The 27396-nt window shown below is 51.8% G+C and overlaps 1 protein-coding gene across 4 annotated transcripts in view; it reads left to right on the plus strand.

Moving 5' to 3' along the window:
• Positions 1-798: 798 nt before the first annotated feature.
• PTPRU (protein tyrosine phosphatase receptor type U) overlaps positions 799-27396 on the plus strand; it is a gene marked incomplete at both ends in the record, with an annotated part of 77113 nt that continues 50515 nt past the window's right edge. For all 4 annotated transcript variants that reach the window (XM_084243152.1, XM_084243153.1, XM_084243154.1 and 1 more), the window contains 7 exons: positions 799-871; positions 14014-14145; positions 16905-17176; positions 17686-17767; positions 17859-17974; positions 18331-18505; positions 19055-19348. In XM_084243152.1, the coding sequence (XP_084099278.1) occupies positions 799-871; positions 14014-14145; positions 16905-17176; positions 17686-17767; positions 17859-17974; positions 18331-18505; positions 19055-19348 (1144 nt within the window). The remainder of the gene's footprint in view (positions 872-14013; positions 14146-16904; positions 17177-17685; positions 17768-17858; positions 17975-18330; positions 18506-19054; positions 19349-27396) is intronic.

A 27396-nucleotide genomic window follows, 5' to 3' on the forward strand; every position in this document is an offset into this window, starting at 1 on the left:
CAGCAGAAATCAGTGAGATTGAAAACAGGAAATCAATAGAGAAAAATCAACCAAATCAAAAGCTCATTCTTTGCAAAGACCAATAAAAATGGCATGCCGTTAGCCAGGCTACTAATAAGAGAGAGGACATAAATCATTAACAACAAGCATGAAAGACGGGACATCACTACAGATCTCATGGACATTAAAAGGATAATACAGGGATACTATCAGCCACCGTAAATGCCAGAATTTCCAAAGATTCAGTCACCAACTGCTGGTAGATGATGCGCTCTAAACAAGTCATAATGATAAGTATAAATGTGGCCTAAGTATAAATGTGCATTTGGGGGTCACGCGCACTGAAGAGTCACGGTGGATGGGATTCAAACATCGCATGTGACAGCGTCCTGGAGTCCTTGGGTCTCTGTCTCTGTGCGGGAGCTAGGTGTGGCAGCGATCAAGCTCACCTGAGGCTGTCGGTGGCTGGTCCGTGCGGAGACAGCGAGGCGTCCAGCCCAGGCTGGGGACTTGCAGGCAGGGGTGCGGACGTGGAGGAGGGGCGCGCCCGGACAACGGGGGACCGGAGCAACCTACCGCTTGCCCGCGCGGCTGCCGGCAGGGGGCGCCCCGAGACCGCAGAACGCACGGGCGGGCCTGACGTCAGCGCCCCGCTTGCTTGGGCTCCCGCTCTGGACTCGGCGCCAGTCCCGCTCCGCGCCGCGCCGCTTCGCTCCGGCTCCGGCTCGCCTGCGGCTGGGCTGGGGCTCCGGCCGCCGCGCCCCCTGCGCTGGGCCCCGGGGCGGGCGGCGGCGCACCATGGCCCGCGCCCAGGCTCTGGTTCTGGCGCTCACCTTCCAGCTCTGCGCGCCCGAGACCGAGACTCCGGCAGGTAAGCGCGTCGGTCGGACCCAGTTTGCCCGGCGGAGCCCTCGGGCCCGTGGCGTATCTCAGAAGAAAGTGTGAGTGTCGGTGCCCGGGTGTTGCCAGCTCCGTCCCCGTGTGTGTCCGAATGCTGGATGTGCGATCCTGTGCTCGGGGTATTTTGCGTCTGCGAATGTTGTGTGTCCGCGAGTTTCGCGTGCAAGAAAAGGTGCCGAGTACCGGGTTGTGTGTCTCCGAGTACGTTCCCGTGAATGATGTGTGTGCATCGAGGCATCGCCGAGCGTCGGTGTGTAGTGTCCGTGCGGCCAAGTAGGGTGTGTGCGTGTTGTGTGTGCATGAGTTGGTTGTGTCATCAGAGTTGTATCTGCTAATGTGTTGCATTTGTTTGCCTTTTGTATGCCCCGGTGCTGTTTGTTTTGTGTCTGAGAATGTGTCGTGTGTGCGTTATGCGCGTGGCCGGAGTGTTCTGTGGGTTCTGCCCGCGTGTGGCTCAGGGGATGCGTGTGTAGTGTGTGTGTCGGGAGATCCGTGCACACATGTGTGCAGGCGTGGGAATGGGTCCGGACTGTGTGTCGGTGCGCTGTGTGCACGGTGTGTGCGTGTGGGAGCGTCTGGGGCTGGTGTGCACCGCCGGGCACTGCGTGGGTCCGAGTGGCTGCCAAGTGTGCCAGGAATGCGCGTGCAGGAGCGTGTCTGGAGTGGGTGCGAGTGTGAGTGTGCCCGTGCGCGCTGGCTGCGTGTCCAGGAATGTTGCGAGTGTGGCGCGCGCCTGGGCCAGGGCTGAGTGTGTGCTCCGGGCCCGAGGCCGCCAGAGGGGGCGGTGGCAGGATGTGTGTGTGCGTGTGTGTGTGCGTGTGTGTGTGTGCGTGTGTCCCGCATGTGTGGCGCGCGGGCCCGGAACAAGTTGTCTCCGCGGAGCCCCCTCTGCGCCGGGCGGGCCGGGCCTGAGGCTCCGGGGGGAGGACCGGGGCCCCCGAGGCCGCCGCCTCCGACATGTCGGGCTGTTTGTTGTTTCGCAAGTTCCGCGCGGCGCGGGCGGGCGGCTGGTCCGCGGCGGCGCCGGGGCTGCGGGGCGCCGGGGCCGGGGCGGGGGGCCCCGGGGCGCTCCTGCGGGGCCGCCGCGGGTGCCGGGCGCGGGGCGGGGGTCTGCCCGGCGCGGCCGCGGCGTCTGGGCGCGGGCAGGCCTGGCTCTCCGACGCCGGGCGGCGCCACCTCCGGGTGCGCGCGGGGGGCGCCGCGGCCGCCGGGGTCTCCCGGGACGCTCCTTGGGGCGACTCCGCAACTTTGTGCGGCCTCCCCGCCCCCCGGGACCGCCGCGTGTGCCGTCCGCGTTGTGGCCGCGCGGTCTCTGCGGGTGCTCGGCGTCTGGCGTCTTTTGGGGTGCGTGTGTGTGTGGGGGGTTAGTGTGATCACGTACACAAATGTGTACCCAGAGCTGGCGTCCGTGGGCCCGTCCGTGCTGCGGCCCGCGTGTGCGGCGTGGTGGTGTGTGCGTGTGCCGCTGGCGCCCTCCTTTTCGCCCCCACCCAGGCCCCACATCCCTCGCTGAGCTGTGGGGAGCTGCGCCCGACCCCTCTCCTGAGACGGGGTGGGGGGGCGGGGGTTGTGTGGCCCCCCGGGGGAGGGTTATCACCCCGCCCACCCCCACAGGTTGGGCAGCTCCAGCCCAGTCCTGGGGCGCCGAGTAACGGGGGCAACGGGAGGCGCCCGGGGCAGGAGCCCGGCCGGGCCGCCGAACCGGCTTCCCCCGGATCGAGTTCGCCGCGGCTCCTTCAGCCTCAGATTGCAACTCCCGGGCGGGCGGCGGCTCCCGCGGAAGCCTCGGGCAGGGGCCAGGCCTGCCCAGAGGGAACCCCGAGGCGACTTGCCTCTGTTAACCTCCCACCGCGCCCGGGCCCCCTCCCGCAGCGCGTTGCGTCCTTCCTCCACCGTCGGGTCAGACCCGAGGGGGCACTATGAGGTCTCCCCCCACCCCCACCCCCACCCCCCCATTCTGAGAACCCTGCTTTGCTTCAACTTCTGCAGCAGGGCTGATGGATTGTCAAGAACTGAGGCGTGGGAGTGAGACTTGAGAGAGTTACTTCCATCCTTGGGGGCTCAGTTTCCTCATCTCTCGAATGGGCCTCATAGTAATGGTTTGTGTGTTCGCAGATGGTGAGACTCCATCCGTGAGTGCAGGGGGACAAAGATGTTGGTGAGGACGTTGCAGAGCCCCAGGCCGTGACTGCATGAAGCTGGGGAATCTGGGTTCATGTGCTGCCTGGACACTTGCTGTCCTCGTGGCCTTGGGCAAGTCACATCACTTCCAAAGTTTCTGGTACCCTGCCTTTGCCCCCAATCTGGGTAGAGTCAACCCAGTTCCCTGAATGCCCCCTGCCTCCCCCTCTTCCCCGCCCAAGGTGGTGTGTGATTTCTCTGAGCCTTGCAAATCTGGCAGTAATTTATTTGGCCCTGTTCTAGCTCATTCTGTCCTTTTGGTTGCTGGAGTTTCGAACAACAGGAATGAGGGAGAGGCTGCCCAGTGGTTTCAGGTTGGGCAATAAAGGCTTCTCTGGGCAGCTGGCCCTTCTTCCTGGGGCTGGGGGAGGGGACGCAGAAGGAAACAATCAGAGTGGCCAGAGTGGGGGTGCTGAGCTTCACTGGCAGCCTCCTGCCCAACTCTGGTGTCAGAAAATATGGGGTGGGTGCTGGGCTTGCTGCAGGCATTCTGCCATCCTGCCCCGCTTTTATCAGCTAAGTTAGACTTGTGGGGTTGCCTTTTCATGCCTGTCTGGGTTAGCTAGAGTGGTCGGGGGTGTCTTGCCCCCTTCCTCTCTCAACCTCCTTGCCTCTTTGGAGCCATACATCCTCTCAGGATCTCTCTCTGCCTCCTTTTCTTCATCCTTAGCCATCTCTCACCTTTTCCCTACATTCCTTCCTCCACGAGGCCAGGAATCTTCCTAATACATGTTTGAAACTCTGGTTTGAAGTCCTTTGAAGGATCCCTGTTGTCTTCAGAGTTAAGTCCTGCCTGTTGCCAGTCTAGCCCCAGACCTATCTCATTTGGTGCCACTGACTGATGCAAGGATGCCCTTGCATCCTACGCTCTGTCCAGTCCGATCTGCTCGCCAACAGCCCCTCAGTGCCCATTACCTGCGATCTCCTCTCTGGTTCTTTGCACAAGCTGTGCTTTCTTCCCAGAACTCAAATCCACTTCTAACCCCACTGGTGAACTCCTGCTCCTTCAGCTCTCAGCTCAGACATCATCTGCCCCCTGAAGCCTAGCCTCCCTTAGTTACTCCCTGTTCAGCCCAGGAAGGGAGGGTGAAGGTTGATTGAAAGTGTAATTACAGCCTATAGGTTTGGTCTCCTTTACAGATTGCGAGTTCTCTGCAGACAGGAACTGGTATTTAGTCCACCTCTGAATCCTTAGCAGACAAGGATGAGTACACAAGGTCCCACAAGGTCCCTCCCTGGCTCACTTGTGCTCAGTAAATATGTAGGACATGAAAGAATGAATGAAGTCCAGTGGGTCAGCTTTTGGACTGGAGATGCCAGATGGGGGCGCACTGACTCCACTGAAAGTAGAGATTAAAGAAACAAGTTTTCCCTCCAGGAATCTGGAAAATTCTGCTGGGGGATGGTGTGTTGTGGAAAGGGCACACCAAGAGCTCCTCTGGGAGCTGTGAGTTGAGGAGGTTAAGTCTGGAAGGAACAGGTCCTCTGCCTGCCAGCCCCTCCCCCCAGCTCCCAGCACTGTTCTCCAACGCACCCAGCAGCTGGTGGGGGCTGTCCTGTCCTCAGCCCTTTGTGCCGAGGCCTCAGCAGCTGGTGAGAAGCATCAGTCCCAACCGTCAGGCTGAGCGTCTGGGAAGGAGGGAGGGCGGACCTGCGTCAGGAGGGGCAGGGAGGTTCTGAGCTCACTCTGCCTCAGTCCTCTGTCCCAGGTCTTGGAGCAGGCGGGTGGGCTCACAGCTCTGTTCTGGTGCTTGGGAGGGAAGGGAGGCAGGAAAGGACCTGTGCGGGTGGGCTTGGAGGAGGACAACTGAGGTGTGAGCAGGTGTGATCCCAGCATCTGGCTAGTGTGTGCGCGTGTGTGTGTATTGTGTGTGTGTGTGATTGTAGCTTGGAGCTTAGGGTATATGAGTGGCCTGTTGGGGTGTCTAGCCAACTCTGTGTAGGGAGTTGACTGCTTTGGCCCCTGGGGAGCCTGATACTACTAGGGTGTCTGGGCATTTAAGTGGAGTTTGGGTGCAGTGCTATTTGGGTGGGTGGTCTCTCAGTATCTAGGTGTGGGTGTCCACATACTAGCATGTGGGAAGATCAGGGCATGCAAATCGTGTCTGGAGGTCTGGATGTGGGTGTGTCCTGGTATGTGGGAGTCCTCAGGCTAATGGGCGTCAAGTGCCCAAGTGTTTGTGTGTTGCATTCACATATGGGGCTGTCCAGGAGCCTGGTATCTGGGTGAGGATCTCCCGAGTGTCTGTGTGTGGGGGTACCTGTGTATCTAGCAACAGGGTACCCATGTGTTGGAGTATCTGGATGTTTGTGAGTCTGGTTGTGGGGTGCCTTGTGGTTGGTGTATCTAGTTATGTTCAGGTATCTGTTTCTCTAGGAAAGGGGTGTTGCCTTTGTGTGAGTGTCCTGGTCACTCTGCCCAGCTGTGGACCAGGGATTACAGCCTGTGACGCCTCCTTCCCTGGGGCTTGTATCCTGATCTCCCTTTAGACTTTAGGGGCCAGGAGCCCCACCTGAGTCAGTCTAGAGTTGCATTATCCAAAAGAACTTTCTATATGGATGGAAATGGTCGCTGTCTCTGTACTCTCCAACACTGTTGTAACCAGTTCCCTGTGGCGATTACATTTAAATAGCTAAATTCATTAAGCTAAAAATTGAGTCCCTCATGTGCACCAGCCGGATTCAAATCCTCAAGTGTTGCGTGTTGCCAGCGCCTATCGTATGGGTGGGTGTGGGTAGAGAGCATTTCCATCATGCAGGAAAGTTCTCTGGACACTGCTGGTCTTGAAGTGTGAGGTCTGTAGCATCTTCAGTGAGACCTGGACACCTCAGGGCTTTGAATTGGTCTGGGTGTACCATCACTCAGTGGACTTTGAAGGAGGTTTTGTTGAATCCATGCCCACCTCTTCCCAGCCCATCATTTCTTGCCCAGATTATTGCACAGCCTCCTTTTTTTTGGCCTTTATTCTGCCATCAGCTCTCCAAAACTTACAGCACACTGTGACCAAAATGACCTCTGTCAGGCAGACATAGGGTGCTGCCACTCCCTCATCCCCAGCTGAAGATGCCCCAGCTCCCAGGGGACAAAACCCAAGCCCGAATAAGGCAGGAGAGGCTCCCCTCCCTGCATGACCCACCCCAGCTTCCTGCCACAGCTTCAAGTTTATGCCTCTTCTCCCCTGACCCACCTGCTCCCCACTCTCCTTATGAGCCTCGATGGATGACCAGGACAGTGTTAACCCCACAACCTTCGGGTCCTTTTGTATTCTTCTTTGAACCTCTGTCCCTCTTTCCTCTCAGGGGGGCCTGCCCACGCGCTTCAGAGTCCAGCTCTGAGGTTGCTTTCCTGGCGAAGCCATCCTGACCCTCCTGGTGCTGCTGGCTGGAGTCTCCCAGATACTGCACATCCGTGTGCATTCGGCTGCCTTCTGGCTCCCCTGCTCATTGGCTGGGAACCCCTAGCGCTGGCCTTGGCCTTTGTCATCTCCTGTCCCCAGGGCCTTGTACACAGCAGGTGCTTGCTCAGTGTTGGCATAGTTGTGAACCACTGGCTACATAAGGAAGCCTCACAAAGGATGGAAGGGGGTACCAGGGCTCCCCAGAGCAGTCGGTTCCCTCTTGGCTGACTTAGGGCAGAATGGCTGAGTGGGGGGACACCTGGGATGGAAAACTCAGAAGAGGCTGTTAGTTGGTGACCTGGGAGATCTTGGGCAGATTCCCAGGGACAAGAGGTTGCTGAAGTTTATTCCAAAACGTGGAAAAGCTGGCAGGAGGGTTGGAATGGGGTATCAGAAAGGGTATTGTTGGGCATATTTGATGGGCAAAGACTATGGCTGGGGTGGGGGATGTCATGCTGGGGGCTGGGGGGCTCTGGGGAATGGCAGATAACTAGCAGTGAAGATCTCTCTGGGAATTGGGGTTAGCTGGGAATGAGGCGGTGTTGGGGGAACTGAGGGTTGGGGGACAGAGGGAAATGGAGAGAACAGAGGGATGTGGGACAGCTGGGGGATAAGAGAGGACAACTGGGAGGTGTGAGATTCCCATCTGGACAAGCTATGTGAACTCAGCAGAGAGGGGAATACATTGCTCAGAATGTGTGCACATGTATGTGACTATACGTGAGCTCCCTTGTGGTTGTGCATGTGTGCGCATATGTGTTTTAACAAGTGTGGTGTTCGAGAGCATGGGCTTGGGAGCCAGACCACCTGGGTTCTGTCATTGGCTCCACCCACTTGCTGGAGCAAGTTACGTGACATCTCTAGGCCTTTGTCATCCGAGAGATGGAGATAACAATAGAATATGCTGCCTGGGGTTGCCACGAAGATATAATTGACATAGATATAGTTTAGGGCAGATTCTGGCACATAATAAGCACTAGAGGTGCTGTTATTAAGTATATGTGAGCGCAGGATTCCTGTATGTCAGAGAAGAGTTGTTCTTGGCTTCTGATGAAGTCCTGGCCTGAGAGGGGTGGATGGAGGTGAGGAGTGACCAGCTAGGTTGGTGGGGTCTGGCTCCCCTCCACAGTCTATCCCTGTTCATCCCACTTTCCACCCACCTGGTACCAGGGTCTAATCCAATAGGTCTCCCCCTCTGCTGTCCTCTGTCTTGCCCACATTGCCCTGCCCTGGGCAGGGGGCCAGGGGATGTGCTTTAGTTGTTCAAAAGCTTTTCAGCAGAATCTGAATTCATTGTGTGCCTGCCAGTGCACTGGGGCCCTCTCAGATATAAATACCTGGACAATGCGCTCAGTTCTGGCTGCCTGTCCAGGGGTGGCCATGGCCTTATCCTGTGCCCTTGCAGAGTCACTGGGGTGGAAGATGTTGAGGGTGGGGGTGGAGTGGAGGGAAGCCCATAGGAAAGATGAGGCCTCGGCTCCCCAACCTGTGGGTAACCAGCCCAGCTGGCAGAACTGCACACAGAGAGGGTTTTCCAGGAGTATGGGTGTCTCTGCTTTCAGTGCATGCCAGGGGGGCATGTGAATTCCTCCCTCCAGTGCTTCTGCAGTGTGCCACATCTCTGACTTCACTCTGCAGTGTGCCACACTTTTTCTTCACTCAGTCCAGTCACTCTAGACTGCCCTGGGTGTGTGCTCTTGGGTTCCTAGAACCAGAATAAGCCAGAACTGGCCTACTGCATTGTATCCTTGTGCTACCTGTGTCTTAGCCCTACGCTGCATGACTGTGCTGGATTCTGCATTGCATTGGCTGTGTGGATTCTCTGGGGTGTCTGCATTGCCCCATTGTACTGTACCATCTTGCAGTTGTAACCCCATCTGTTCCTCTTCTATGCTGTGGTGTTGGAAAGGTAGACTCGCACGCTGCCCCACTGCAGGCTTTCTGTGGCCACGTTGCATGCTTGCCCCTAGAGCATTTCTGTTTTAGGCTGTGCTAGCCCATTGGGCAGTCTCCATCACCCAGGGTGTGGACTCTAGCAATGCACCACTGCTCTGTGCCTGCAGATGGCATGCCACTATGCATCGTCGCATCACGTGGCATCACAGCTAGGGCATTGCATTATTGCAATGAGCATCTGCATTATATTGGGGGTTGGACTCAAGTTTCTGGGCCTAGCCCCTCTGCCTCCCACCATTGTTCTGTACCAACACAGTGTACCTCTGCCCAGCAGCACTTCTGTCCCGCTGCTTCACCTCACTGCATCTATGCCTTCTCATGGCCCAGTCCTCCCCATCGCGCTCTCCTAACTTAATGCTGTCCCTGAAGATATCTTGGTCTTTCTTGATGTTTCTGTTGGCAACCCCAGCCGACCAACCTCCTTGCATCTTTGCATCACGGCTTACACCTCTGTCCCTCTTCCCTCAAACTTCCTCTCCCCCTCCACTGCACACTGCACCTGTAGTCTCTCCCTACTGTGCAGCTTGGGGACTGCTTTGGGACTGGGTTTGCAGGTAGCACCTTTGCACAGAATCTAACATTGTATCTGTGCACCGCATGGGGTCACTGCCTGGGCCTCACCCTGCCCGGTACCTGTTCACCATTGGGTTGTGCGTCTCCATTGGATTTCAGGACCAGCCCTTGCCCTGAATTCACTGTTTTGCAGACATCTGTACTGGCCCCTTTTCTGTCACTTTGCCCAATGCCCGCCAGCCTGCATCTCTGCTGCTCCTTGGGACTGTGTTGAGCTTGTATTCTAGACTGGCTTCCCACACCTAGCAGTTCTTCTACACTGCACCACAGGCTCCTCTTCCCTGGATCTCCATTCTGTTGGCCACCTGCTATACACAGACGGGGCTTGGGACAGTCCCTAATCTTAGGAAGGGAGATGTGGGGGTTAGACGGGCCTGAGATGGAGCTGTAGCTGCGGTGGAGCATGTGGGATAGGGCTGGGTTGTGCAAGAAGGTCTGGGGGTGAGGCAATGTTGGCTCCAGGTTGGGTTGTGCTATCTAGGATCAGGGCATGGCTTTGGGTGGTGAAATAGTCCAGTGTTGTCACGAAAGTTGTATTTGGGTTCCCTAAGCCCTGGTTGGGGCTGTGCCTGGGATTGGGTATGATAGCAACCATGAAATTCAAAATTTGTTGAGAGTTTTATTTCTCCTAGGGCCTCTCTGGGGAATGGGTGTTCAGTTGACTAACCAAAGGGAAGAAGAATCTCATTGCAAACACACTGTGTACCTAGGGTCTTCAGAAGACCTTGGTCACTGCTGGCAGCTGCAGTTGGTACAGGCGAAAGGAAGGTCTGGTGTTCATATGCTTGTGCTCACATGTACACACACACACACACACACACACACACACATCCACCCACCCCTGCCTCACCTAACCCGCAGGCACATGCTGACCACTGAATGTGCCATGTCCCTCTGCATGTGTCTTGTGTACCCACACACCCACAACTTCATAGCACACTGCCAGGGAGGCCCACACTCTCATACACCCATACCCACCCTCACCTGCCTCTCCCCATAGCATCACTCTCTGGCCCTCCCATTATTCTGGCTCACATGCATACTCACACAGATGGAATCAGACTTCTAGAGGTAGAAGCAGCTTTAGAGGTCACTTGGGTCCCCATTCTCATTTCATAGGCTTGGAAGCAGGGGTTCAGAGAGGGAGCAAGTCACCTGCTTATGGTCACATAGAAAATTAGAGGCTCAGCAAGAATTAGATCCAGGTCTCCTGCCTCCCATTTGAGTACTCACAAATCAGCACCAGGCTATCAACCCTACAGTCACGTGTGCATGCACATGTGTGCATACGCACCCTCCCCTCCAACATATGGAAACACACATATGGAGGGGTGGAGGCCCTCACACCAGGGGGACCCCCGCCTCCCGCATTCTGGCTCCTGCAGAGGTTGTTTTGCCCCTTATATCACCCCATCCAGACTCCAGCGGATGTGGATAAGCCATCTTCCTGCCTTCCAAAATTGTGGCTGACGGTTGCTCAGGCAACCGCCTTCCTGATTGGGGAGATTAGCTGAGGAATGTAGCTGGGCTAGTTTGTGCTGAGGTTGGGGGAGCGAATGGGGGTCCTGGTTGCTTCAGCCCATTTTCTCTGGGCGTCCTGGCAGAGGTGGGGCTCCCAGGGAGGGTTCTGGTCACCCTGTTCCCAGTCCAACTGAGACTGTGTCCCTAAGACTACTCTGGGTGTGATGGGACTGTGTGTGTAAACATGAATGAGTATGAGTGTGTTGTGTTATGCAGCACTCTGGGTGTGATGGGAGTGTGTGTTTATTGCATGCAGGATGCAAACAGGGGGCACCATCTGACTCTGGACCCCCTGGGGGCTCCCTCCTGCTCCCATGGTGTCCTCTGGAGAAGCCATCTGCCCTCCTCATGGTTTATAGGATGTGTTGCTTTTCTCATCTGAATCTAGACTCTCCCTTGTTCAAACACTGACTGTGTCTTCCCAATTCCAAACCAGGCCACATTCATCCTGACACTTACCGCCCTCCATGGCCTGCTCTCAGCCTCCCTCCTTCCAATCTCATCTTCCTTGTGGACAACCTGGGGTCTCCTCTTTACCCTGGGCCACCTGGTCTTTACTACTGACTTACTGTGCTGCTTCCATGTCTACTGGTCAGATGAACCCTGTCCTTCCAGACTCTGCTCAGGGCATTCACCTCCAGGAAACCGTTCCCCTGCACTCCCCTCCTCCCCAGCCCCTCTTTTGGCTGGGCATTTGTCTCATTCCTGGTCCCCCACCCCCTTCCCCCCCAGACTGGGAGGTCCCAGAGGTCAGAGCAGTCCTAACCATCCCTGTGCCTCTAATAATGCTGGATTGGAACCTGCTTTGTGCTGTCAGTGAGCATGCTTCCTGAGAATGGGACTGAATTTACATGTGGCCCCTGGTACCCAGTATACAGAATTAAAATCATGTGCCATACGCTAGGTTTAATCCAATTATTTACACTTATCAAACTGGTGGTAATATTTAATGGAAAAAGGCTGCTTAAATTCAAGGCTGGAAAAAAACTGAAAGAACTCAAGTTAGGGATTAAACTGCTGAAGTTCATGGTTGAGGCCACGTTTGGGTCAAAACCACACCCACAAGAGCAGTATGCGCGGAGAAAAAAAAAGAAAAGACTTTTCAAGACGTGAAACAAAGAGTTTCACTGCGAGTCCTGCAGACCTAATGCGCTTTTATGGTGACCAACGCAAGAAAAATTACTTTGGGCTGGTCAATCACGGGTGAAACTTGCAAAGCACGTTGGGCGCCAAGCTGTTATAGAGCAGCCCCGATATTAAACGGGTTCCTGGCTGTGGGTCCTCACCCGCGCGCTTTAAAGGGACTTATGAATACTCTACTACAGACACACGCAAAAGGGTTAATAAAAGGTTTATTTACAAGAGAAAAAGAAATAAGGAAAATGTACAACTCAGGGAGAAAATAGGGAAATAAAGTCTTTAATGCGTCCTACCCGATCCGCCGACCTGGAAACCCAAAGTCACTCTCCGAGCTGGCCGGACGCTGCGAGCTGGCCGAGAGCCAAAATGGGGTCCCCCCAAAGCCCACGTGTCTGCCTTTTATATCCACCTGGCTGCTTAACCCCACCCTCAGGTCCCAGCCACCTTCCCTTTGGTGGTGATGGGATTTGGAGTTCCCAGTGTCTTTGGCTTTGACCTGGGGTGGGGGTGGAGTCCACAAAGCCTGTATGGAATCAGTTTTGGGCATCCTTTTCCCCCTAACACCAAGTCTGCTTGAATAAAGACAGGTGGCTTCAGTCCCAGCTTCCAGGTCTTCAGAGACGGCCTTGGGCGAGCCACCTCATCTCTGTGCCTCAGTGTCCATCTGTAAAATAGGAATAATAATAGCACTGACCTTGGGGGTGACTGAGGGCTCACCCACCCGGTGGTCACGGTGGTGAGAGGGAGCCCCTTGGTGGAGGTGCTGAGTGTGTGCATGTCTGCGTCCATGGAGTGTCCTGGTTGCTTCAGCCCACTTTCTCTGGACTGTTCTGGCAGAGATGGGGCTCCCAGGGAGGGGTCTGGGAGGTGCAAGGTCTGCTAGATGCAGGGTCTACCTGCCACCGTTTTTGTCCTAACTGATGTCTGATCTACTGATGCAGTTTCACTCCCACCCCCACTGCCCTCCACTCTCCCTCCAGGGTTGCAGCCTCCAGCAGGGGCTGGGTCTCTAGCAGGAGTTAGGACTTGACTTTGGGGCTTCTGGCTCCTAAGTCATCCAGACTAGAGGTGATGGGGTTTCCCCTAGAACCTGAGAGGGCTGATTATTCCTCTCCTGGGGTGGAGTTCTTCTTGGTGGCCCTGGCCCCAGAGATGTTACCCCTGAGTTTGTAGCTGGAATAATGCCTGACTCAGTGACACAGGGCTGGGGGTGGACAGAGACTAGGGAGAGGGGTCATTCTGGATGGGAAGGTCCATCTGGGAGGCCTCCCTGGCAGTCACCCAGGACAGGGCCCGACAGGATTTGTGCCACTTCCTTGCCACTTGCTCAGGCTTTCTCCTGGTCTCAGATGCTTTGGACTATTCCCAATGGGACCTTAAACAACAAGATTCAGGAGAGAGTGCAGGGACCAGTTTGCAGTTACTTTCTGAACCAGAGGTGTTCTCAGGTTTATTAGCTGCCCAGCTCAGGGCTTTGATGAGCTGCTTTGATGAAAGCTACCTTATGGCCAAAGGACTCACATCTGTTTCGACCCTCTCTTCCCACCTCCCCTTCTCCCCATCTAAACGATAAATATTTGGTTCCAGATCAGAGGAATTTGCTTCCTCTAGTCACAGGTGTGTGCATCACATACACAACTGCTTTTGCACGTCACATTCCTGCAGGCAGACACATGAGTCAGTGACTTAGGGCAGTGACTGAATCCCCATACCCAGCTGCCAAGTGGGAATAATAGCAATACCGCCTCCGAAGACCCTGCACCTAGCAGGCTTTAGCGCTGTGCGGCGCTGTGCAGTGCTGTGTTGGCCTGAGGCCAACAGTGGCAATTGCTGGTATTTTGGGGAGCTGCTGTGGTGTGGCGTGTCTTAGGGCATTCATGACCCCCAGTCCCAAGGCCACTCTTTGTCCTCTCTGTGAAGATGGAGGGGCAGGTGATTAAATACAGACCGGTAGGAAGGGGTGTCTTGGTTCTAACACCTCTTCTCCCCCGACTGCCACTCAGCAGCTGTGTGACCTTAAGGAAGTCACCTGGACTCTTCTCACTTGGCTTCCTCATCTGTAAAGTGGGATGATTCTAATCATGCTCTGATGAGCCGGGGTGAGGCACAGTGATCTAGCAGTAATGATAATTAGTTTTCATTGAGGAGGGTCTTTCATGGTGCTTGAGTGGTGGCGGTGTCCTGGGAAATACTGAGGGCACAGGTGGTGCATGGAGGTCTTGGTATTGGGAGGGGCAGTGTGAGGAGGGCTGGGGAGGAGGAGGGTGGGCCTGGGGTGGGAGGGGACAGTGGGAGCACCTGCAGGCCAGCCGCCCACCCTGGCTCACAGACCCTGCCCTCACAGCCGGCTGCACCTTTGAGGAGGCGAGCGACCCAGCAGTGCCCTGCGAGTACAGCCAGGCCCAGTACGATGACTTCCAGTGGGAGCAGGTGCGGATCCACCCTGGCACCCGGACACCTGCGGACCTGCCCCATGGTGAGCTACTCTCATCACCATTTCCTTGGGGGCCAGCTCTGCCCACTGCTGTGTGACCTTGGGCATACCCCTTATCTGCTCATCTGCTTTCGTGTCCTTAATGACATGTAGACGCTGCTAATGTGGGACTCTGGACCCTGTCCAGTTGTGGCTGGGAGTTTTACTTGTGAAATGGGTGCAGGTTCTGGTAATGAAAGGCCCTCATAGCAGTCAGCTAAAACCCACTTCGATTCTTCCACTTGCTTGTTCAGAATCCACCCTCCTCCTGCCAGGCCCTCTAGATCCTCTACCTGCTGGGAGGTTCTCTCCTCCCTGAGACCTTCTGAAGCCTGGTCTCCTTAGGACTAGAAGATGCGGTGGAGGCTAGACATGTATCAAACCTTCCTTCCTCTGCTCCCTTCTTCCTGAAAGTGCAGATCCTTCCCAACTTCTAATTGGCTCTGGCCCTGTTTTGGGATAGAGCACTTTTGGTGTTGTGCGCACTGGACTGGGTGTGAGGAGATTCATTATGTGGCTTCTAGTGCTGAACTCCTACTCTGCTGATGGCTCCAAGAACACTGGGTCCAGAATCGTGGACACTGGGGCTGAAATCCTGGTTTCACATTACCAGCTGTGTGAACTTGGGCAAGTCCCTTCACTTCTATGAGCTCCCATTTTCCTGGGTGTGAAATGGGAAGAATAATTCACTTCATAGGGTTATAGATAGTAACTATGAAGTGCATAACGTGGGGATGGCGTGCAGGGGTTCAATTTATATTGAGTTGCCATTGTTGGAGGTTTTTGAAGGAATGTCTTGACCAGCACCCCTTTCACTGGGTGCAGAATCAACTGGGAATTAAGAAAAGTACAAGACAGATGGAGGCCAAATGATCAGCCTTATTACTGATAAAGGTTGGGTCAACCTTTAGTTCAGTGTGAGAACCACTTGCTGAGGAAACCCCCAAATTGGGCAGCCTACAGACCACCTCCTAGTTTCTATCACAGTAGTGGGCCAAGACCTTTGTCAGCAACCCACAGCATGTCCGAGGTTGTACCTGCAGTCAAGCGTGTGGGGGTGGAGGCAGCAAAGGTTCTCAGGGTTCAGGCCGCACTTGAAGGGACAGGAGAGAGCCCTCACACCTGGCAGAGGTGGCTTCTCCTACCTATTCACCTTGCCTCCTGGAGGCCTCCCCGCCACCATCTCTGTGTGTTTGCTCACACTGTGCCCTCCTGGGGGCATTTATCCCTGCCTTCTCTGGGCTCTCAGAGCCTTGTTTGACCTCTGTGCTAGCCAGTGTAAAGTCTGACCCATCTGGCAGTGATCTTTCAGGGTGCCCACCGTGGCAGGGATCCTATGTGGTCCCTCTCCATACCCCTAAGGGCCCTGCCTAGGCCTGGTTCACAGGTGAATATACTTCTTATAGCCCTGACCACCCTGTGTGGGCTCTGCCCTCTCCTGCCCCCACACAAGCAGGGACATGCCCAGGAAGAAAGGGGAGAGAGACGTTTAGTATTTGTTTAGTATTTAGTGTGAGCCTCCTGCTGGATCTTAGGGGGTGCATTGGTAAACAAGGTGCAGCTGGGCTTTGCTCTCTTGTGCTCACATTCTGGGGAAGGGAGATGGGGTGGAGAGAGTAGGAGGGAGAGTCACATTCAGAGAGCGCAGGAGAGAGAAGGAAGAGGACATGAATGAAGGCAGTAAGTGTCAGGTTGAAAGGGGGAGAAAGACACACGACTGCTCACAGGGAGAGGAGAGAGGAGGGACGGACGAGGAGTGTGCCAAGAGAGACTATTGAGGGCTGGGATGTGCGCCTTCCTGGGTAGGGATAGGTACCTGGAGTTTTGTTTACTGCCCCACTAGGTCTGGTCTGGGACCTGTCTCCACAGGCTTCTGGCTCAGAGATGAATGAGATCCCTTCTAGCAGACTCCCTGGGGAGCCCTCCCAGAGCAGGGAGCCTCCTGGTTTGGGATCTGAATGAGCTTGTGTTGGCTGGCAGCCAAGCCAGGAGAAGGTGGTGCTGGGTGGCTGCAGGCATCTCCTTAGCAGCTGCAGGGGCCTCTCTCCACAGAAGGGAAGCCAAAATCTCCCAGCCAAGTTGTGGAGTCCAGCCAGCTCCCGCCCCCACCCCCAAGCTTCTGGAGCTCTGGGGAAGGGGCAGGGCTACCTTTCTCCAGGTTGGAAATCAAGCGAATTCTATCCCAGGAATTTATACTTGGCAGTTGGGGTGGTGTGCGGAGGGGAGGGATGGGGAGGGGGGCCTGGAAAGGGAATCAGAATCCTTCATCCAATTTCTGTTCTAAGAGTTCATTCAGCTTGGGTTTGAAGTGTGTTCTGGGGACACAGTGGAGCCCAGGGGCATGACAGGCTGGTGGGGAGACAGACGCACACTTTATTAATGATTCAGGGGCCATAGAGGGACAGGGAGGTAGGGCTTCAGAAGAGGGGGCCTCTGAGGGCCTGTCATGTGTCAGCGTCTTGATTCCTGCAATGAATGACCTGGCCCCACCTCCAAACACAGCTCCGAACTATGGATCCGCCTGGGTGTGGATTGTGCTTGCAGGTGATGAGGATGCCAGAAAGGGTTTCGAAAAGTCAAAACTCTGACTCCCTCCTCTGGGAAACAGAGGCAGGGAGGTGCAAGGACTTGCCCAGTGAGCCAGAACTGGAACTTGAATTCAGAACCCCTGACTCCTCGTGGGTCTGAGTATCTGGAGTCCTTTGTTTTGTCCTGTCCCCCAAGCTCTCCTCAGCTCCTGCCTGTTCCTCCTCTCTTTGCAGGTTCATACTTGATGGTCAACGCTTCCCAGCATGGCCCAGGTCAGCGGGCCCATATCATCTTCCAGAGCCTGAGCGAGAACGACACCCACTGTGTGCAGTTCAGTTACTTCCTGTACAGCCGGGATGGGCACAGCCCGGGCACTTTGGGCATCTATGTGCGTGTCAATGGGGGTCCCCTGGGCAGTGCTGTTTGGAATATGACTGGATCCCATGGCCGTCAGTGGCACCAGGCTGAGCTGGCTGTCAGCACCTTCTGGCCCAATGAATATCAGGTGGGCTGGGTTCAGTCTGCGGTAAGCCTGTCCTGGGTGGGAGAGGGATGTCAGCTAGAGGTCAGAGTAAGAGAGTGGCTGTGATTGGAATTAGGCGGTGTTCAGCCTCAGGAGTGAATGTATGGCCAAGGTCAAGGATCAGTCTGTAGTTAGCCCTGGGTTATTTAGTCTAGGCTCAGCATCAAAGTTCATTGATAATGACCTCCATCATAGCCTATGGCTGAGTTCAAGGGAGTTGGAAGAGCGCTGACTTTGAAAGTGTCCAGGAAAAGATTTTTGCTGCTTGAAGGTAGCTGTCCAGGATTGGGATAGAACCTCTGATCTTGCTGTTGTTAGCTCAAGGCACTGATAGCCCCTTCCACAATTAGCTGGCTTGGTGGGGAGGGCCATTATGAGCTGGGCTGGACTATGCTGGTTGAGAATGATAGGGCTGGAGACAGCTGAAAAGGGGCTCCCGAGGCAGGACTGGAGAGATATCAGCATGACAGGGACCCTCCCGCCTCCCCCAGGTGCTGTTTGAGGCCCTCATCTCCCCAGACCGTAGGGGATACATGGGCCTAGATGACATCTTGCTTCTCAGCTACCCCTGCGGTGAGTCCCAACCCTCTGGGGTGCAAGGCGAGGGGTTTGGGTGGCCACAGTGGGCACAAGTCCTGTTCACACCCAGGCTCTATTCCTGCAGCAAAGGCCCCACACTTCTCCCGCCTTGGGGACGTGGAAGTCAACGCAGGCCAGAACGCCTCGTTCCAGTGCATGGCAGCGGGCAGAGCAGCTGAGGCTGAGCACTTCCTCCTGCAGGTGAGGGGGAACTTCTGGGTTTGACTCCCTTGCAGGGTGCTGTGTCCTTCCTTCATATCCACACCCAAACATACCTTGGGGCTTTCCCTTAGGGTCTGCTCCAGGTGACCCTATTCCCCCAGGACAGACTGTAGCTCCAGGACCCCCCAATCACACTCTCCATAAGAGACAGAGCTGCCACTTTTCTTAAGCACCTTATCCTATGTTTTCCTATGGCAGAGCTGGTTCCAGGAGCCCCATATGCCCCCAAGGTAGGAGGGAGGGCTAAATGGGGCCAGGACATTTACCACTGCCCTCACCCCAGGCAGAGCAGAACCGGAACCCTCCCTCTGACCGTGTCCCTTCTCCCCACACAGAGGCAGAGTGGGGCACTGATCCCAGCGGCCAGTGTGCGGCACATCAGCCACCGGCGCTTCCTGGCCACCTTCCCGCTTGCTGCGGTGGGCCCTGCAGAGCAGGACCTGTACCGCTGTGTGTCCCAGGCCCCACGTGGTGCTGGTGTCTCCAACTTCGCAGAGCTCATCGTCAAGGGTCAGCACGCAGACACTCACAGAGGGCGAGAGGAGGGAGCTGGGTCTGCCTGCATTAAGCCCCCCCCACCCCGAAAAGTCTGGTTGCGGATGGGTTGTGGAGGGATGGGTCCTGGCTGGGTCTGACTGGGGGCAGGGGTATGGTCTGCCAGGCGAGGCCTGAGTCTCTGATGGGAATTGGTCTGATAGAAGAGGTGGGGTCTGAGAGGCAGATGGTTAGGGGGACAGGGTCAAAGTGTGAGCCCGTCTATGGCACTGGAGTTGACCTGAGCTGGCTTTCGGAGGTGCAGAGTTAGGGATCTGGAAGGGAATAGAAGCGTGCTGAGGTGTGAGGGTAGGGTCAGTCTTGGAAGCGGTGAGCTCTTGAGGGCTTGAGGATTTAGTGGGCACCAGAGAATTGGTCTTGCAGGCTTGAGAGCTTGCAGGCTGCATGGGGATTCTGGGAGGACAGTGAAGCTCTTGGGGCTTTGGATTTGGTGGGATGCAGAGTTGGGACCCGGGTCTCTCAGTGCCATCCATCGGTTCCACCTTTCCCCCTTTCATCTGACAGAGCCTCCTACCCCCATCGCGCCCCCACAGCTGCTGCGCGCGGGTCCCACCTACCTCATCATCCAGCTCAACACTAACTCCATCATTGGCGACGGGCCGATCGTGCGCAAAGAGATCGAGTACCGCATGTCTCGCGGCCCGTGGGCAGAGGTGCACGCAGTCAGTCTGCAGACCTACAAACTGTGGCACCTGGACCCTGACACCGAGTACGAGATCAGCGTGCTGCTCACGCGCCCAGGTGACGGGGGCACTGGCCGCCCCGGGCCACCCCTCATCAGCCGTACCAAGTGCGCAGGTGGGTGCTGGACTCACTTCTCCCCAATCCTGGGTACAGGGCTCAGCACAACTGAGGGACAAAGAGCTGCACTTCTAGAAGTGGTGTGGCCTGGATTTGTGCTTCTAAAACAGTGTGAATTCCCCTCAATCCATGCTGTGGTAAAAATATAATAAGGATAGCTAGCACTTATTTTTGTGCCAGACATTTACACGTATGTACATACACACATTTGTTGATTTAAAACTCACATCACCACCATAGTCTTGGTACTCTTGTCATGTCCATTTTACAGGAAGGGTGACTGAGGCACAGAGATGTGAAGGGATGGGCCTGAGGTGGCACAGCTAGTAAGACTGACTTGATTGACTCCAGAATCTGTTTTCCTAATTTTACATGGAATCATCTAGATAAAACAAGCCACTGAAAACCATAAAATAAAGTATGTTATTAAGTTCTAGTTGGATTCTCTTGTGTGGGCATTTGAATGTGAGGCACCTACACCGCAGGAGATTTTTGTTGTTGTTGTTTAATCCGAAGATTAATCGAGAACAGAACAATTTTCTTATTCTGTGATTTCAGTGTTTTTATTGAAATTTTTATTGTGATAATTGTAAATTCACAAGTAGTGTAAGAAAAAACAGATTCCCTATATCCTTCACCCTATTTGCTATCATGGTAACATTCTGCTGAACTGTAGTTTAATATCACAGTGGAGAGACTGATGTTGTACCGTCCACAGATTTTTTTTTTAAAGATTTATTTATCTATCTATCTATTTATTTATTTATTTATGCAAGCACTGGGTACAGTCAGAAGCGTGGGAGGGTGAGAGAATTCACCAGAGCCAGAGCGGGGAGCAGAGCAGGCAGAAGGACCGAAGTACACTGCTGAGGGGAGCAGCGGGTGGCAGGAGAGGTCTGCGCGCCACGTGGGACCCTCCTCCGGTGGCCGGGGAGCAGCCGGGGATCGAACTGGCACTGCAGAGGCTGCGGGCAGCTTCGCAACCCAGTGCTCAACCGCTGCGCCACCGGGGAGGTCCACCGTCCACAGATCTTATTCAGATTTCTCCAGTTTCACTTGTGCTCACTTGTGTGTACTTGTGCATATTCAGTTCTACAGCTTATCACGTGGGTAGGTTCCTATATTTACCACCATGGTCAAGGTAGTGAACAGATCAGTCGCTTGATGCCCTCCTGCCTGCTGCCATTTTATTTTATCCATACTCACCTGTCCCTTCCTCTGCCCGCAAACCCTAGTAACTCCTAAACTGTCCTTCATTCCTAAAATGTTGTTTTCTCAGAAATATTGTAAAGATCATGACATCTTGAAATCATACATCATATAAACTTTTGGAACTGAGCTTTTTATTTGGTAGCAACTTTATTGAGATAGAATTCAACCCTTATACAGTTCACTCATTAGTGTGTACCATTCCATGGTTTTTTAATATATTCCCAGAGAGTTGTGCAGCCAACTATCACAATCCATTTTAAAACATTTTCATCGTCCAAAAGGAAACCTTGTACTTTTTAGCAGACTCTCTCCTCCCCGCCCTTCCCCTTAACACCACCAGCCCAGGCAGCCAAGAATACGCTTTCTGTCTCTCTAGATTTGCTTCTTTGTGGACATTTCAAATGTACGGAATCATACAATATAAAGCTTTCTGTCACTTGTTTCTTTCACTCAGCATGTTTTTGAAGGTTTACCCATTGTAGCATGGTTAGTATTTTATTTGTTTTCATTGCTGAAACATATTGCATTGTATGAATATATCACAAAATTTATTTATCCATCATCGGTTGATGGACTTTTGGGTTGTTTACACTTTTTGGTTATCATGAACAGTATTGCTACGAATATTCGTGTGCAAGTTTTCATGTGGACATGTTTTCACTTCTTCTGGACATATATCAAATGGAAACTATGTTGAACCTTTGAGGAATTGCTGGACTGTTTTCCAAAGTGGCAGTGCCATTTTACATTCCTATCAGCAGTGAATGAGGATTCTGATTTCTCAACATCCTTGCTAACACTTGTTGTTCACTGTCTTCTGATTACAAACCTTCTAAAGGGTGTCTAATGGTATCTCATTGTGGTTTTCACTATTATTTCTCTGATGTTTAATGATGTTGAATGTTTTTTATGTGTTTATTGGTCATTTGTATGTCTTCTATGTATCAAATCCTTTACCATTTTAAGTTGGGTCATCTGTCTTTTGTAAGAGTTGTAAGAGTTCTTATCAGACACACCGGCATCCTTGCTTTTATTGAGTTTTGCTTCACTGTGCATTGCCAATATAGCGCTTTTTATAAATTGCAGGTTGTTTGTGGCAACCCTGAGTGGAGCAATACTGTTGGCACCAGGTTTCCAAAAGCATGTGCTCCCTTCATGTCTTGCTGTCACATTTAATCAAGGTGTAGTCATTGTTTGTCTCCACATAATACTATTGCACACTTAATAGACTATTGTATAGTGTAAACATACTGTAAACATACATAACATGGTATGCACTGGAAAACAAAAAAATTAATTTTATTTCAACATTCACTTTATTGCTGTGGTCTGGAACCAAAACCACAATATATTTGATGTATACTTGTCTTTCCAAATATTTTCTTCTATTTTTGTGGGTTGTCTTTTAATTTTTTTAAAAATATTTATTCATGCATACAAGAGCTGGGGTACAGGCCAGAGATGAGGGGGAGGGGTGGTGGTGAAAGGATTCACCAGAGATAGAGTGGGGAACAGAACAGACAGATTGACCGAATTACACCGCTGAAGGGGAGCAGCGGGTGAGTCAGGAGAGATCTGCTGTGCCATGTGGGTTACTCCCCGCCTGGGGATCGAACTTGTGCTGCAGAGGTTGCAGATTGCCTCTTAGCGTGTGCTTAACCCCTTGCCCCACTGGGGGGCCCCTGTCTTTTAATTTTTTTGATGGTGTTTTTCTAAAAACAAGTTTTTAATTTTGGTGAAACCCAATTTATCTAATTTTTCCTTTGTTGTTTGTGCTTCTGTTGTTATATCTAAGAAACTATTGCTTAATCCAAAGTCATGAAGGTTTACCCTTAAGCTTTCCCTAAGCATTTTATACTTTTAGTTCTTACAGGTCCTTGATCCATTTTGAGTTAATTATCTGTGATGTGAGGTAGGGGTCAACTGCATTCTTCTAAATATGGCTATTCAGTTGTACTGGCCTCATTTTAAAAAAGACTCTTCTTTTCTCAGTGAGAATTGGGGATTCCCTGGAGATTCATCCAGGTTTTTGTGCATATTAGTAGTTCATTCCTTCTTCTTGCTGAGTGTATTTGTTGTGGAGTGTTCCATGGTGTGGATATACCAATTTTAACTATGCCATGTGTTGAAGGACATATGGACTAGTTCTATTTTTTGCCTATTACAAGTGAAGCTACTATGAATATTTGTGTACAGGTTTTTGTATAAACATACATTTTCATTTTTCTGGAGTAAATGCCCATGGTGCAATTGATGGGTCATATGGTAATTATATACTTAGTTTTGTCAGAAACTGCCAGAATGGCTGTAGTGTTTTACATTCTTACCAGCAATGTGTGATTCGTCCAGTTCTCTGCATCCATGCCAGCTTTTAGTGTCGTCATTATTTTTTCCTTTCAGCCATTCTGAGAGCTAGTGATATTCCATTCTGGCCTTAATTTACATATCCTTAATGCTGAGTGATGTTGAAATCTTTTCATGTGCTATTTGCCATCTGTACATTCTCTTCTGTGAATTGTTCATATCTTTGCCCATTTTTCTAATGGGATTATTCATTTCCTACTATAGAGTTTTGAGAGTTATTTACACATTGTAGATACTAGTCCTTAACAAAAACTACCTATACATACCCAACAGGATATGTAGTTTGTAAATATTTTCATCCAGCTTTTAGCTTCTTTTTACCCTCTGCCTGAACCTTTACAGAGCAACCATTTTTAATTTTGCTGAGGGCCAATTTACCAAAATTTTTTATGAATTGTGCCAAATTTGTGCCTAATTTTAGGGTTCCTTGCTGAGTTATAGGCCCCAAAGTTTTTTTTCCTAAAAATGTTATAGTTTTACATTTAAGTTCATGATCCAGTTTGAATTATTTTTGCATAAGGTATGAGGTTTAGGTTGAGGTTAATTTTTTGTTGAGATTTATTAATTGTTCTTAGTGTGTTTAAAAACTGATTGGGGAACCATCTAAAATTCAGTTTACTGCTACATTTGGGGAGATGCATAGGTAGTGGGTGGGTGTGTTCTGGAATGCTTTCTAGTTCAGGAACCTGGGGCAGGTTACTTAACCTCTTAGAACTTCGGTATCCTCATTTTATAAAATGGGAATAATAATGATCTTTGTATTCATAGGGCAGGTGCGACGATTCATTGCTTATTAAGTCCTGTTATGTGGGACTACAGTCAAGACAGAAGAAGGCCATTAGCATGAGAGTTCATGATGCAGGAGCTCTACCTGGGACTTACATTCGGGTGGAAGGAGACAGTAAGCAAGTGAAATAAATAGTGCATGAGATGATGCATACTGTGAAGAATAAAATGGGGTGGAATGGGGTCCAGGGGTCCAGGGGTAGGAAGAGTGCTATTTTTTTTTAAATTTATTTATTGATGCATACAAGAATTGAGGTGTAAGCTAAAGATGTGGTTAGAGAGAGGATTCACCAGAGAGAGTGGGGGGCAGAACAGGGAGATGTACTGAAACACACTGCTGAGGGGAGCAGCGGGCGAGTCAGGAGAGGTCTGCTGCGCCATGTAGGTTGCTCCCTGACTGGCTGGGATCGAACTTGTGCTGTTGTGGCTGGCAGTAGCTTGATAGCATTGTCTTTAACCCCTGCGCCAACCAGGGAGGCCCAAGATTGTAATTTTAAAAACCTAACAAACCATTTATTGAGAAGGTGACATTTGAATAGAGACTTGAAGGAGGTGAGGGACAGAGCTGTGTAGGAAACTGGAGGAATTGTTGAAGAAGAGGCATATGGCAGACCACACAGTAAGTCAGAGGCCTGGAGACTGGAGCGTGTTTGGGTTGGTGAGCAGAGCAGGGAGACCAGGGTGATTGTGATCTAGTGACTGAGAGGGGTGCCAGGAGAGGAGGTCGAAGTTGTGCTGGGGTTGTGGGACTCACCCACCCCAGGGTTTGGAGAGCAGGAGGGACATCATCTACTTTGTTCAAAAGACTCACTCTGGGGCCTCTCCTAGTGGTGCAGGTGGTTGAGCGCAGTGCTGTGAAGCTGTCCGCAGCCTCTGCAGTGCTGGTTTGATCCCAGCTGGCTGGTGAGAATCCCACATGGCGCTGCAAACCTCTCCTGTCTCTCTTGCTGCACCCCTCAGCAGTGTATTTCAGTCAGTCTACCTGTTCTGTTCTCCACTCTGTCTCTGGTGAATCCTCTCACCCTCCTGCGCATCTGGCCCATGCCCGGGTTCTTGTATGCATGAATAAATAAATCTTAAAAAAAAAAAGATTCACTCTGGCCCTTTTGTGGGGAACAGACTCTAGGAGGATGAGGAGATCACTGCAACAACTTTGTTCAGAGATAGTGGAAGCTGGGAACTGGGAGGAGGTGGCTAGATTCTGGGCTTGTTTTGAAGGTAGAGCTAACTGCCTTTGCTGATGGATTGGTTATGCAGTGGGAGAGGGAGATAGAAGTCAAGGATGGCTCCAAGGTGTTTTGCTCGAGCAGCTGCAAGGATGGAGTGTCATTTACTGCCAAGGAGCAGACTGCTGGAGGAGCAGGCATGATACGGTGTCGTAGATCAGGAGTTCGGTGTTGGAAATGTTGACTCTGAGATGCCTATTAGACGTTCAAGTGGCGATATCCATCAGGCAGATGGATTTATGAGTGTGGAGTTCAGGGAAGAGGTTCAGGCTGCAGATATAAATTTGAAAGTCATCAGGGTAGACGTGGTGTAGATGGTATTTAAAGCCATGAGACTGGATGAGATCTTTTACACTGATGGTTTCCAACTGGGGTTGAGTTGTCTCCCAGGAGACATTTGCAGTGTCTGGAGACATACTGGTTGTCATAACTGGGGGTGGGGTGCTAATGACATCTAAAGGGTAGAGGAAGCCAGGAAACTGCTAAGCATCTTATAATGTGCAAACAGCCCTCCACAGCAAAGAATTATTTAGTCCAAATGCCAGTAGCGCCCAGGTTGAGTCCTCAGATTTTAGGGAACAAGTGTCGATGGAAAAGAGTTGTGAGGCCTGAACCCTGGAATCCTCCAGTATTTTGAGATAAATGCAGGTAATATGAATACATTAAGTGCATGTCAGTGTAGAGCCTAACACATAGTAAGCACTTAGTAAATGACCACTGTCATTATTATGGTGTAATTAACTTTTCAAAGCCAGTGCTGGCTGGGTACTTAGAATAAAGAAAATCAGAGCTGGGATTGGGGGTTCCACAGAGACTCTGTTCGACTCCCCTCCATGTGCAGATAGGGGAACTGAAACCCAGTGAGGGAAAGGCACTTGCCTGTGGTCATACAGTGGGTCAAGAATGCATGTTTCATGGTGATCACTGTCCATTGTTACTATTCTACATAGGAAGAAACTGAGATTTAGGGATTTAATTACTTGCCTATATCTAGACAGTGAGTTCATAGCAGACTCAGAACCAAAGGGATTGAATGTCCTGATTTCCAAACCAGTGTATAAAATAGCAGCAGCACAGCAGCAGATGCTGCCCTCAGAGGCTTGATTGACAACTTTGTGCCAGGCCCTCTAAAAACTTTCCATAGGCTGGCCAGGACGGAAGCACTGGACAGGGACCAAACAACTCTTGCCCCTCTTAATTGCATACTTCTCCTCATGGACATCACCACTCCCTCCTTGATGAGGTGCCTGGGCAGTAGTTTTGCTGTTGGCCAGCTGTGTTGTTAGCTCCTTAGCCCCCTGAAACTCTCCTTCCACAATATTATTTACTGTAAAAGCAAAAATATAATGCCAGTACAAGGCATTTAAAAAATCAGTCTGAATCTCAGCATCCTAGCCCAACAGCTGTTTGAGTTTTTCTGTCTTCAAATCTCTGCCCATATGCCCACAGTACACATTTTTACACTTTTGTTCTTGGGATGTAGAAAGCATTCTGTCTTCTGCTTCCTTTGCTTGGTGTTGTTACATGTGTTATCTTGTTTATAATTATGTTTATTGGCAGTAGAAGTCCATTAAATGTCTCCATATTGCTGAACGATTTCTTTCCAGATCTCTATTTTTGCAAATAATACTGCATGGAAATATGATGTTTATGATGGATTCCCCTGGGTTATTTCTTTAGGATAGTGAGTAATGGTTGAGGTAAGGGCTTTGCTATAGATTGATTTAAAAAATATTTGCATTAATTTACACTACTACCAGGATCTCACCTTAGCACACACATATTTCTCTATTGATTACAATGGGCTGGCTCACATCACCTTCGGTAACTCTCACACTTGCTCTTCCAGGTAGAGCTCATAATCTCCATTTTTTTCTTTTTTAAAGATTTATTTATTTATTTATACAAGCACTGGGTATAGTCAGAAGCGCAGGAGGGTGAGAGAATTCACTAGAGCCAGAGCGGGGAGCAGCACAGGCAGAATGACGAAGTACACTGCTGAGGGGAGCGGCGGGCAGCAGGAGAGGTCTGCACACCATGTGGGACCCTTGCCGGTGGCCGGGGATTGAACCGGCGCTGCAGAGGCTACGGACAGCTTCGTAGCCCAGGGCTCAACTGCTGCGCCACTGGGGGAGGCCCTCCATTTTTTTTTTTTTAAATTCAATTTAAAAAAAAAATTTTTTTTAAATAATAAATTTTATTTTTATATTCCCCATACAATTGCAACCCCCCCATTTTGACCCCAATCCCTCTCCTCCTGCCCCCCACCCCCCACCTCCATTTTTTTTTTAAGTTGAGGAACCTGATGTTGAAAGGGGATTAAGTAACTTGCCCTGGAATCTCAGAGAGACTGACAGTGGAGATAGGATTTGAACTTTGTGGATTTGACCCCAGTCCAAAGCTCCTTCCATAAGAAATATGGAAAGTTCCAGGGTTACTACATCCTTATTAGCATAT

This window comes from Talpa europaea (genome assembly GCF_964194135.1).
Source record: "Talpa europaea genome assembly, chromosome: 9".
NCBI classification, from domain to species: Eukaryota; Metazoa; Chordata; class Mammalia; order Eulipotyphla; family Talpidae; genus Talpa; species Talpa europaea.